Here is a 13,394-nt window from a genome sequence, read left to right on the forward strand (position 1 = left end):
AACATTCTGGGAGTTCCTCAAAATATTAAACATAGAGCTACCATATAACCCAGCAATTCCATGCCTATGTATATTCCCAAGATAATCAAAAACATGTATACACAAAAACCTGTACAAGAAGGTTCATAGCAACATTATTCATAATAGCCACAGAATGGAAACAACTCAAATGTCCATCAACTGATGAAAGGATAAATAAAATGTGATATATCCACATAATGGAATACAATTTAGCAATAAAAAGGATAAAGGATTTAAAACATTATGCTAAGTAAAAGAAGGCACATACAAAAGGCCACATACTATATGATTGCATTTATTTGAAAAGTCCAGAACAGGCAAATCTACAGAGATAGAAAGTTGATTAGGGGTGGCCAAACCTTGGGGGAGGCGGGATGGGGAGTGAGTGCTAATGGGTAGGGAATTTTATTTTGGAGTGATGAAAATACTCTTGAGATGTGGTAATGGTTGCACAACTCCATGAATATACAAAAAAACAGGTAAATGTTCACTTTCCAAAGGTGAATTTTATAGTATATGAATTATATCTCAATAGGGTTATTTTTTAATGGTCTCAAGACAGTGCATAGGTGCCCTGGGTTTCCGGCCTCACCCAGGTTCCTAGGGAACCTAGAGCACGGTACCCCGCCCCCTTCCGGCCAACGTCACCCCCTTCCAGTAATGGACCCGCCCCCCACCCTCTGTCCCCCTCCCCTTCCCCGTCCAATAACGCACTTCCAGTCCATCCCCGAGCGGCCGCCCTCTTTGACCACACGGGAGAGCTCCGAGGCAGCTACCGCGGGCCCCGCAGCTTCGCCTTCACCTTGGCCTCCACGCCCGCCATGCTACCCGCGCCGTCCGCCATGAAGCAAGCGCCGCCCTTGCAGGGGCGCCAGAACTACCACCCCGACTGCGAGGCCGCCATCAACAGCCATTTCACCCTGGAGCTCCACGCCTCCTTGTTCTGCCTGGCCGTGGCCGTTTACGTCCACCGCGACGACGTCATGGCCATGAATCACTTCACCTGGTTCTTCCTGCGCCACTCCCGCCAGCACAAGAAGCGGGCCCAGGGCCTGATGCGCCTGCAGAACAAGCGCGGGGGCCACGTCAGATTCCAAGACATCTGGAAGCCAGTCAGTGACAACTGGAAGAGCGGCCTCAAGGCCATGAAGTGCGCCTTGTTCCTGGAGAACCGCGTGAACCAGAGCCTGCTCCACCTGCACCAGCTGGCCACCGAACAGAGCGACCCCCACCTGCGCCACTTCCTGGCAACTCACTACCTCAGCCAGCAGGTGGCGTTCATCACAGAGCTGGAGGGTCATGTCACCACCCTGAGCATGATGGAGGCCCCGGACGTCGACCTGGCAGGGTCCCTCTTTGACAAGCTCACCCTGGGCGACAGCGACAAGAACTGAGCCTGGACTGGACTTCCCCAGAGCCACGGGGCGACCAGAGCCCTGGTCACCGTGCCTGCCACGCAGATGGCAATAGTGCCCTTGCAAAAGAAGTTCGCTTAAGTTTTTGGGTTTTTTTTTTTTTTTTTTTTTTTTTGCAACAAGTGCAGGACTCTCTTTTCCTGGACTTTACTTTATCACTTAAGTTTTTTTCTTCCAGTTTTTCCGTTTCTTCCAATAAAGTTATTTGGTTCCTAAAGAAATAAAGGTCTCTCCTTGGTTCCTGTGTGCAAATCGCTCATTTTTTAAAACAGGTATCCAGGAGGCTCTCCACCCACCCATGCCCCACCCACATGCAGCTCAGGATCTCCACAGAGGGAGGGAGAAGGCATTCCATGGGGCCCTGGAAAGTGCAAAATCCATCTTCCCCTTTTAAACAGTGTGTGTGGGGTGGGATGAGATGGGTGGTCTGGGGCCCTAAGGGGTGGGTGGGTGGTGTCTGTGGGTGCCCATATATGGTAAAGATATAAATAAAAGAATATGGTCTAGAATTCATCACAGTAGTTGCCTCCGGGGAAGAAGTGAAGGGAATGGGCAGGGATTAAAAGAAAGGGGATCTTCAGCATTATCTAATGTAACTTAGTTCAATAAATTACGCACATGTTAATGGTTGTTGATTCTCAGTAGCAAGCTGGGGGCCCTGGAAGCCAGCATGTCAGAGCCTGTTGTTGACAAGCTCACCCTGGGCTACAGTGATAATGGGGAATGAGCCTTGGGCTGTCTTCCCCATAGCCAGGGGTTGACCAACTAAAATAATAATAATGGTACTTTGCAAGTCCAAGTCCTCTTATTTACATTCTTGTATTTTATTTATATAAGAACCTCAAGAAGAAGGATAGGTGTTATCAGTGAGAAAAAGGCCACACAGGTAAGAAGTAGCAACGTGGAATGTGGACATGAACATGGATTTTCTGATGCCATATGTGTGTGTGTGTGTGTGTGTGTGTGTGTCCCCACAGGTTAACAATGGGTTAAGAAAGACTGTGTGGGTAGACTGGGAATCCAGCCAGACAACTAGCCTCAGAAGGGAGGGGAATCCCCGACACTTAAAGACAGCCCTGATCACTGCAGTCTCTCCTCTAATTACAGGTGTGCCTTCCAGCCTAGGGTGGGAATGGCTGCTAAACCTCAGCCAAAATCCTTCTCATAGGAAAGAAGTCTTCAGAATTGGCCACCCTTGAATGCATAAGAGGTAGCAAGGCACCTCGCAGGAAGGCAGTCACCACCTATACACGTGAATCCCTCTGTTCAGCCTCTCTCCCTCATACAGGCAGCAACACTGCTACCTGAGTTGGCCCTGAATACCTGGAAAGAACTTGGGACTGGAAATCCCCCGAGATTGCATCTTTGCCCGTGGTGGCTTCTCTTCAGGCACAAAAGGTGAGGGGAGTGGCTGCAAAACACACATGTTCTGCCTGCAAATTCACCTCATCTGGACTGAGAAACCCTGTATTTTTGCTATGCATGGGGTACTGTAATCTATATACCAAAGCACTGCCTGTCACGGGCTCTTCACCTGGATTCTAAAGCTGACTCCAGTCTTGGGCGCCGGGCCCCCCTTTTTATCCCATCTTTTCCTTTTGTGTGATTCAGAGGGACTCCCCGGGATAATGCAGAGAAGTCTACTTAGAGCTACATCCTCTTATTTTACCTGGAAAAGAAGGATTTCCTCACCTGCAAGCCTCAAAGAGACTTGTGATTGTAACACTCCAGTGCCTATTACAAGCCACAACTTGTAGTGTCACATTTCACAGCTTTTAAGAATCCCTGGCGGGCCTCCCTGGTGGCGCAGTAGTTGAGAGTCCGCCTGCCGATGCAGGGGATACGGGTTCGTGCCCCGGTCTGGGAGGATCCCATATGCCGCGGAGCGGCTGGGCCCGTGAGCCATGGCCGCTGGGCCTGCGCGTCCGGAGCCTGTGCTCCGCAGCGGGAGAGGCCACAACAGTGAGAGGCCCGCATACCGCAAAAAGAAAAAAAAAACGAAGAATCCCTGGCAGGGAAGTTTAAATACGGTGGCAGCTCAATTATTTCTCTCCTTGTTCTTCTAAAAGACAAAAGTGAACATTCTAAATCCCCCTTTTCCTAGTTCAGTTTTGGGGTCCACAGTCTTTTGAACATGTGGGGCAGTGATGGAAAGCAGTAAGAAACATTCAGACTAATGGAGTTTGCCCCATTGTACTTTACATCTTGACTTTGTCCATCACCGTAAGTCTCCTCATTTTCCCACCCTCCCCTGCCTGCCGTACACCTCTCTAAAGGGGTGAGCAAACTTCTGGTGGGTGTGTCACCTTCCTGCATACTCACAGCCTTCCCGACTCCTTGATAACCTGACTTTCAAGACATGGGAGTAAGTTGTGACGTGGTCTTCCAGACCTTGAAAATACCACCCTGAGATGCACAGCTGGATGGCTGTCAGTCATTGGCCGTGCTCTGTTGCTTGGGGGAATAATGTCTGAAATAGTGGCTGTTGCTATGGTACCGGAGTCTCAGGCAACGATAATATCAGGACAGACTGAGGGAAAATGATAATAAAATTGATAACTTCATCTCAGGCTCAAACACAGACTCAGATGAACTGTGTTGAATAATTTACCTCTGGGGGAAAAAAATCCTCACTCTATCACAAAAGGAAATTTCTTAATAGATGGTTGTCACTGACAAATTGTACTTCATTTTCCAGAAAAAGGAGAAGTTATTTTTTTCCCTCAGAAATGTGTGACAAGCAGTACAAAGCACCCATTAATTTCTCCTGAATCATCTCTACTCTTGAAATTTGTTCTACATTTCTGATTTTTAAATTCTCCTTTAATTTTTTTGCATTTGCCAGCAATTCCAGTTTCTTTTCACAAGCCCAAGAGACATATCTAATCAAGTATTCAGGAGAGGAAGGCATTATCACTAATCTTGGAAGTGATACTATGCTTCAGGTTTTAAAATAAAAATTTTTATTACAGATTTTTTTTGCAGTCCTGGGTTCATCTTCAGAGGGATATTGATGGAGAATATGCTTCAGGAAAGCTGAAGTGAAGGTGATTAGAAAAGCATTAGGACACCTAAAAAGTAAAGAAATGTATGCCTTGATTCATTTAGTCAAGAAGGATGTAAGAGTGGAATAAGTTACAGTGAGAAAGCAAAGTAGTAAGGGCTAACATAATAATTGTGTATCAGTTTGGATTGGGTTTGTTTATGAGTAACTGAGATCAGAAAAGCAGTGGCTTTAAAAAAAAAAGAAAAAAAAAGGGTTTCCTCTCCCATATGTAAAACAAGTATGGAGGAAAACAGTTCAGGCTGCTGAGGAAATTCCTTCCATATCATTTCACTCATTCCACGAGGTGCATTTTTTTTCACAACTTTAAAATTGGGATACATCTTACAATCACTGTTGGCTACAGCTGTCATTGCCTGAGCAAGCACATCAGGACTCAATGGAGTGGTCTCACTGGCTAGGAACAAACTTCTAGCGACATTAGAAGAGTACTCAAGAAATTCTGCATCACCAACACTCTTGATGGTATGGAGGATGATATTAAGAGATACCAATACTATTAAGAGACAATGAGTACAAAAGTGATTAGAAGAGTTGAAATTTGCTTTATTTAAATCATTTGTTTATCTATTCCAGCTCTATTGAGATATAATTGATATATAATATTGTGTAAGTTTAAGGTGTACAACATGATGACTTGATACACATATATATTGTGAAATGATTACCATAATGAAGTTAGTTAACACATCCTTCACCTCACGTAATTACCTTTTTTGGGGGTGGTGAGAACATTTAAGATTTTTTTTTTTTTTTTTTTTTTTTTTTTTTTTTGCGGTACGTGGGCCCCTCACCGTTGTGGCCTCTCCCGTCGCGGAGCACAGGCTCCGGACGCGCAGGCCCAGCGGCCATAGCTCACGGGCCCAGCCCCTCCGCGGCATGTGGGATCTTCCCGGACCGGGGCACAAACCCGTGTCCCCTGCATTGGCAGGCGGACTCTCAACCACTGCGCCACCAGGGAAGCCCCAACATTTAAGATTTACTTGAAACCATCAACAAAACAAAAAAACAACCTACTGAATGGGAGAAAATATTTGCAAATGATATGACCAAAAGGGATTAATATCCAAAATATATAAACAGCTCATACAACTCAATATAAAAAAAAAACATAAAACCTGATTTTAAAATGGGCAGAAGACCTGAATAGACATTATTCCAAAGAAGACATACAGATGGCTAACAGGCACATGAAAAGATGCTCAACATCACTAATTAGAGAAATGCAAATCAAAACTACCATGATCTCAAAACCACAATGATCACCTCACACCTATCAGAATGGCTCTTATCAAAAAGTCTACAAATAGCAAACGTTGGCAAGGATGTAGAGAAAAGGGAACCCTCATGCACTGTTGGCAGGAAGGTAAATTGGTGCAGCCACTATGGAAAGCAGTATGCAGGTTCCTCAAAAAACTAAAAATAGAACTACTATATGATCCAGTAATTCCACTCCTGGGTATATATCCAGACAACAACAGAAACACTAATTTGAAAAGATACATGCACCCCAATGTTCATAGCAGCGTTATTTACAACAGGCAAGATATGGAAGCAACCCAAATGCCTATCACTAGATCAATGGATAAAGAAGATGTGAGATATAAATATACATATATGGAATATTACTCAGCCATAAAAAAGAATGAAATTTTGCATGTGCAACAACATGGATGGACTTGGAGGGCATTATGCTTAGAGACAGAAGTCAGAGAAAGACAATACAGTATAATTCTTTCTTTCTTCTTTCTCTGACAAGAAGTCAGAGAAAGACATACAGTATAATACTGTATATTATCACTTATATGTGGAATCTAAAAATATAAAACAAATGTATATAACAAAACAGAAACAAACTCACAGATACAGAGAAGAAACTAGTGGTTACCAGTGGGGAGAGGGAAGCGGGGAGGGGCAAGATAGGGGTAGGGGATGAAGAGATACAAACTACTATGGATAAAACAGAGAAGCAACAAGGGTATATTAAACAACACAGGGAAATACAGCCATTATTTTATAATAACTTTAAATGGAGTATAAGCTCTAAAAATATTGATCACTATGTTGTACACCTGAAACTAATATAATATTGTAAATCGACTATACTTCAATAAAAGAAACATTTTTAAAAGATTTACTGTCTTAGCAACTTTCAAGTATATAATACAATATTGTTAACTACAGTCACCATGCTATAGATTAGCTCCCCAGAACTTATCTTATGGCTGAACATTTGTACCCTTTGACCAATATCTCCCCATTTCCCCAACCCCCAGCCCTGGGCAACCACCATTCTACTCTCTATTTCTATGAGTATGGCTTCTTTAGATTACACATATAAGTGAGATCACATAGAATTTATCTTTTCTGTCTGACTTATTTCACTTAGCATAATGTCTTCAAGGTCCATCCTTGTTGCAAATGGCATGATTCCCTTCCTTTTTTCCATTGCACATATACCACATTTTCTTTATCCATGCATCTGTCAATGGACATTCAGTTTGTTTCTATGCCTTGGCTATTGTGAATAATGCTATAAACATGGGGGTGCAGATATCTTAGAAGAGTTGAAATTTGAATCTAGAGAAGTTCTATCAGTCCCTTAAACAATTTATTTAGTGCATAGTTTCCTTTTTTTGTGTATGCACAAGAGTGATCTAATGACAAAAAAATTCTGTCTAAATAAGTGTAAAAGAGATCTTTTAATAAGTATAAATTGAAAAATCTACAAAAAATCCAATGGATAAGAAAAGTTGTGTCTTACTTTAATTGGTAGCATTTTCTTTGTTTCTTCATGGTTCCTAAAATAATGGTGTGCCTTAAAATTGACATGTTTGATTTGATAAAATACATTATTTTGTTGTTCCACTGTACAGGGGCCTCTGGTCTTAAGCTGTATTTTCCAATATGGCTACTGGAGCTCCAACTACTTACACCAGCATACCAGGAAGAAGAAAGAATAGATAGATAGACAGATAGATAGATAGATAGATAGAATATAGATAGGAGTGGGGGAACATCGAGACCTTTGCTAGGAGGAGGGAAAAGATAATAAATCTGGGTGCCATGAATGGAGTGTTGATCTTTGAGTTAAGGGGTGGCAGCTTACTGTGATTTCTGATTCAGGGGAATATTGTCATGGGAACATTTATTTTCCTTCAAAATCAGAGGATCCAATAGAAAGGACCAGGCCACATTCACCTGCAGATGTGTTTTGTCTGAACTAATGATTTTTTAAATAATTTTTCAATTTTGGAATAAGTTTAGATTTACATAAATGTTGCAAAGATAGTACAGAAGTTTCTGTATATCCTTCACCCAGTTCCCTCTGTTAACATCTTACATAACCATGGTGCATTTGTTAAAAATAAGAAATTAAAACTAGCACATTACGATTAACTAAATTCCACAGTATATTCAGACTTCACCAATTCTTCCACTGAAGTCCCATTTCTATTCTGGGTTCCAATCCAGGATACCACATTGCATTTAATGTCATGTCTCCTAGGCCTCCCCTGTCTCAGTCTTTCCTTGTTTTTCACAACCTTGAGAGTTCTGAAGAGTACTGGGCAGGGCTTCCCTGGTGGCACAGTGGTTGAGAGTCCGCCTGCCGATGCAGGGGACACGGGTTCATGCCCCGGTCCAGGAAGATCCCACATGCCGCGGAGGGGCTGGGCCCGTGAGCCATGGCCGCTGAGCCTGCACGCCCAGAGCCTGTGCTCCGCAACGGGAGAGGCCACAACAGTGAGAGGCCCGCGTACCGCAAAAAAAAAAGAGTACTGGGCAAGTATTTTATAGAATGTTTACCAACCTGGGTTTGTCTGAAGTTTTCTCCTGATTAGACTGGGTTATGGGTTTGGGCTAAGAATACCACAAAGATGATATGCTCTTCTCATCACATCATATCAGGAGGTACATGCTATACACATGACTTATCACTGGTGATGTTGACCTCAATCATTTGGTTGAGGTGGGGTCTGCCAGCTTTCTCCCCTGAAAAGTTAATATTTTCCCCTTTCTATTCTCTACTCTTTAGAAGCCAGTCACTAAGTCCAGTTCAACCTCAAGGGATGGGGAGGAGGAATTAAGTACCACCGCCTGGATGGTGAGAATATCTACCTGTAATATTTGAAATTCGTCTGAAAAGAAAACTTGTAGCTTTCTGCCATTTATGTATTTATTCAGTCATTTATTGTATTTATACCAGTACGGACTCAGAGATATTTACTTCCTACTTTGGGTTATAATCCAACACTACATTATCTATTTAGTTGCTCAAGTTCTTCCAGATTTGGTCATTGGGAACTCTTTCAGTTGGTTCTTGCGTCCCTTTGACATTCTCCCATCACTCTGTGTGTGTGTGTGTCTGTGTGTGTGTGTGTGTCTGTGTGTAGTATTTCCTTTCTGGTGCTACAAGATGCTCCAAGCTCATGATGTATTTTCTCTGCCCCAGCCCTAGAATCAGCCACTTCTCCAAGGAGTCCCAGTTCCTTTTATTGGATAAATCGTATTTAGAAACTAAGATCTTGGCAAACTAGTGAGTTTTTAACTGGAAGAATTCTCATAAAATTCTATATTTCTGGCTTCTTAAAAATATTAACTGTCTGGCCACACTGGGCCCTGTCCCATGGAAACGTTCATACGGAACTGAGTTTCAGTGGCCATCTTAATGTAATTACATTCTCCAATTTACCACAGAAAATGCCATCCAAGCAATGTAATTTGGGTACCCAAATGCACCTCTTTGTTAATTTAAATTACCCACTGGGCCCTGCTGGTACTCACTTTTGTATTGTTGTTCTTAGATTCTGTCTCAAGCACCATGGAGAGTGCAGGAGTCAGTAACTTGGAATGGGTCCTCTGCCCCAGAAAGAGGATGGTCCCTGTCCCTTAGGTTGATGTGCCTCTGTGTCTCTGGGCCTCTAATGGTATTTGGGAGATGAAACTTGGATCACTGGGTTGTCTGTTTCCTTGCTGCTTAGAAGTCGAAAGAGCTCAGCTTATAGCTTCATCTACAGGTGTCTCTGTCAGTTTCTTGTCCCCCTGTTGGCCAAAGCACTCAACTGCTTTTACCTTCTGTTATCACTTTATGTCATGATGAGAAATTACCTTCATGCTTGTGTACACTTCAACTGCATCACCAGGCAAGATATACGAAATGTCACAGACCAAAAGACTCACAGATCAAACTAAGATGGCTTGGATCACACTGTTTACTGAATGATTAAGAACAGTGAGAATCAAGGGACTGGGGAGAGAGGGAAAGAGGTGGGGGAGAGAGGGGGGAGGGAGAGAGAGGGGGAGGGAGGGAGGGAGGGCACGAGCGAGCCCAATGGAAGGACCATACAGCCTGAATCCTATGTCATGCAATGTTCACATGTCCATTCTCTGCTGCTTTAGCTTTCCCCACTTCATATGATTATAAAGACCAGGGATGAAGATATGTAGAGCCAATATACACCAGTTCTGTCAGAGACACCAAGGTGCAAGTACTCCTAGTGTACAGGGCAGAGGACATATGGGACCAAAATTGGTATCCCCAATGGGCGGCTGATCTAAGGATGCGACAACTGGCATGAATACTTGGTGTCTACTTGGTCCTTCCATCCCTTCCTACTCAGAACACATATATTTTGCTGACTTTATCCATGTGTAATATATCTCACAAGAATTATCTATACTTAGTTTTGACTAACCTCCTTATTTGTTTTTCTTCTCTATTGCACAGTATTCTTTTTTTTAATATTTACTTACTTACTTACTTACTTATTTATTTATGGCTGTGTTGGGTCTTTGTTTCTGTGCTAGGGCTTTCTCTAGTTGTGGCAAGCGGGGGCCACTCTTCATCACGGTGCGCGGGCCTCTCACTATCGCGGCCTCTCTTGTTGCAGAGCACAGGCTCCAGACGCGCAGGCTCAGTAGTAGTGGCTCACAGGCCTAGTTGCTCCGCAGCATGTGGGATCTTCCCAGACCAGGGCTCGAACCTGTGTCCCCTGCATTGGCAGGCAGACTCTCAACCACTGCACCACCAGGGAAGCCCCGCACAGTATTCTTAATTCTTAAAATCTTGCTTAAATAAACAGTGAACAAACATGTCCCTATACAAGCAACTTCTAATCTGTTCTTCAGAGATGAACTGGCCCAGAGAGGTGTCATGAATGTTCTGCAGGTTACTGTTAGGTTGGTTCCTGTCCTGGCTCTGTTGACTAGAATCTTTGTTGCCCACCTTGATGATCATCTGGAAACCCTCTCAGGAGCATATACAGCTCACAATAAAGGGACTCATGACCCCATTTTCTTTAAGGACTTTGATTCCATAGCCCCTTAGCTTCCAATGCCTTGAAGAAATCATTCTCTTCGGCAACCTGGAAAGGAGAGGAAAAAAAATTCTTCCTAAAAAAAAGATAGCCCTGCCTAGTTGCCCCACCTCTGTACAGGTCTGATATCTGTAGTGGACTAGGTCCAGGAGGCTCTTGGAAGAAGAAAGATGGGGGCAGAAAGTTGATTTCCTAAGCTAAGAGTAAATGGAAAGGAAAGGAAAATATAGGAGAGGGAGGAACACTCCCAAACTCATTCTATGAGGCCACCATCACCCTGATACCAAAACCAGTCAAAGATGTCACAAAGAAAGAAAACTACAGGCCAATATCACTGATGAACATAGATGCAAAAATCCTCAACAAAATACAAGCAAACAGAATCCAACAGCACATTAAAAGGATCATACACCATGATCAAGTGGGGTTTATTCCAGGAATGCAAGGATTCTTCAATATACGCACATCAATCAACGTGATACACCATATTAACAAATTGAAGGAGAAAAACCATATGATCATCTCAATAGATGCAGAGAAAGCTTTCGACAAAATTCAACACCCATTTATGATAAAAACCCTGCAGAAAGTAGGCATAGAGGGAACTTTCCTCAACATAATAAAGGCCATATATGACAAACCCACAGCCAGCATTGTCCTCAATGGTGAAAAACTGAAACCATTTCCACTAAGATCAGGAACAAGACAAGGTTGCCCACTATCACCACTCTTATTCAACCTAGTTTTGGAAGTTTTAGCCACAGCAATCAGAGAAGAAAAGGAAATAAAAGGAATCCAAATTGGAAAAGAAGAAGTAAAGCTGTCACTGTTTGCAGATGACATGATACTATACATAGAGAATCCTAAAGATGCTACCAGAAAACTACTAGAGCTAATCAATGAATTTGGTAAAGTTGCAGGATACAAAATTAATGCACAGAAATCTCTGGCATTTCTATATACTAATGATGAAAAATCTGAAAGTGAAATCAAGGAAACACTCCCATTTACCACTGCAACAAAAAGAATAAAATATCTAGGAATAAACCTACCTAAGGAGACAAAAGACCTGTATGCAGAAAATTATAAGACACTGATGAAAGAAATTAAAGATGATACAAATAGATGGAGAGATGTACCATGTTCTTGGATTGGAAGAATCAACATTGTGAAAATGACTCTACTACCCAAAGCAATCTACAGATTCAATGCAATCCCTATCAAACTACCACTGGCATTGTTCACAGAACTAGAACAAAAAATTTCACAATTTGTATGGAAACACAAAAGACCCCGAATAGCCAAAGCAATCTTGAGAACGAAAAATGGAGCTGGAGGAATCAGGCTCCCTGACTTCAGACTATACTACAAAGCTACAGTAATCAAGACAATATGGTACTGGCACAAAAACAGAAAGATAGATCAATGGAACAGGATAGAAAGCCCAGAGTTAAACCCACGGACATATGGTCACCTTATCTTTGATAAAGGAGGCAGGAATGTACAGTGGAGAAAGGACAGTCTCTTCAATAAGTGGTGCTGGGAAAACTGGATAGGGACATGTAAGAGTATGAGATTAGATCACTCCCTAACACCATACACAAAAATAAGCTCAAAATGGATTAAAGACCTAAACGTAAGGCCAGACACTATCAAACTCTTAGAGGAAAACATAGGCAGAACACTCTATGACATAAATCACAGTAAGATCCTTTTTGACCCACCTCCTAGAGAAATGGAAATAAAGACAAAAATAAACACATGGGACCTAATGAAACTTAAAAGCTTTTGCACAGCAAAGGAAACCATAAACAAGACCAAAAGACAACCCTCAGAATGGGAGAAAATATTTGCAAATGAAGCAACTGACAAAGGATTAATCTCCAAAATTTATAAGCAGCTCATGCAGCTCAATAACAAAAAAACAAACAACCCAATGCAAAAATGGGCAGAAGACCTAAATAGACATTTCTCCACAGAAGATATACAGACTGCCAACAAACACATGAAAGGATGCTCAACATCTTTACTCATTAGAGAAATGCAAATCAAAACTACAATGAGATATCATCTCACACCAGTCAGAATGGCCATCATCAAGAAATCTAGAAACAATAAATGCTGGAGAGGGTGTGGAGAAAAGGGAACACTCTTGCACTGCTGGTGGGAATGTGAATTGGTACAGCCACTATGGAGAACGGTATGGAGGTTCCTTAAAAAACTACAAATAGAACTACCATATGACCCAGCAATCCCACTACTGGGCATATACCCTGAGGAAACCATAATTCAAAAAGAGACATGTACCAAAATGTTCATAGCAGCCCTATTTACAATAGCCCGGAGATGGAAACAACCTAAGTGTCCATCATCTGATGAATGGATAAAGAAGATGTGGCACATATATACAATGGAATATTACTCAGCCATAAAAAGAAATGAAATTGAGCTATTTGTAATGAGGTGGATAGACCTAGAGTCTGTCATACGGAGTGAAGTAAGTCAGAAAGAGAAAGACAAATACTGTATGCTAACACATATATATGGAATTTAAGAAAAAAAATGTCATGAAGAACA

General features: G+C 42.3%; 1 protein-coding gene across 1 annotated transcript; it reads left to right on the top strand.

Annotated features, from left to right (window-relative positions):
• Positions 1 to 464: 464 nt before the first annotated feature.
• On the top strand, positions 465 to 1,415 carry LOC132481730 (ferritin heavy chain-like). Its single transcript, XM_060086543.1, has 2 exons — positions 465 to 500; positions 618 to 1,415. The coding sequence occupies exons 1-2, from the start codon at positions 465 to 467 to the stop codon at positions 1,413 to 1,415; spliced, it is 834 nt and encodes a 277-aa protein (XP_059942526.1).
• Positions 1,416 to 13,394: the final 11,979 nt, after the last annotated feature.

Source organism: Mesoplodon densirostris, chromosome X (assembly GCF_025265405.1).
Source record: "Mesoplodon densirostris isolate mMesDen1 chromosome X, mMesDen1 primary haplotype, whole genome shotgun sequence".
NCBI classification, from domain to species: Eukaryota; Metazoa; Chordata; class Mammalia; order Artiodactyla; family Ziphiidae; genus Mesoplodon; species Mesoplodon densirostris.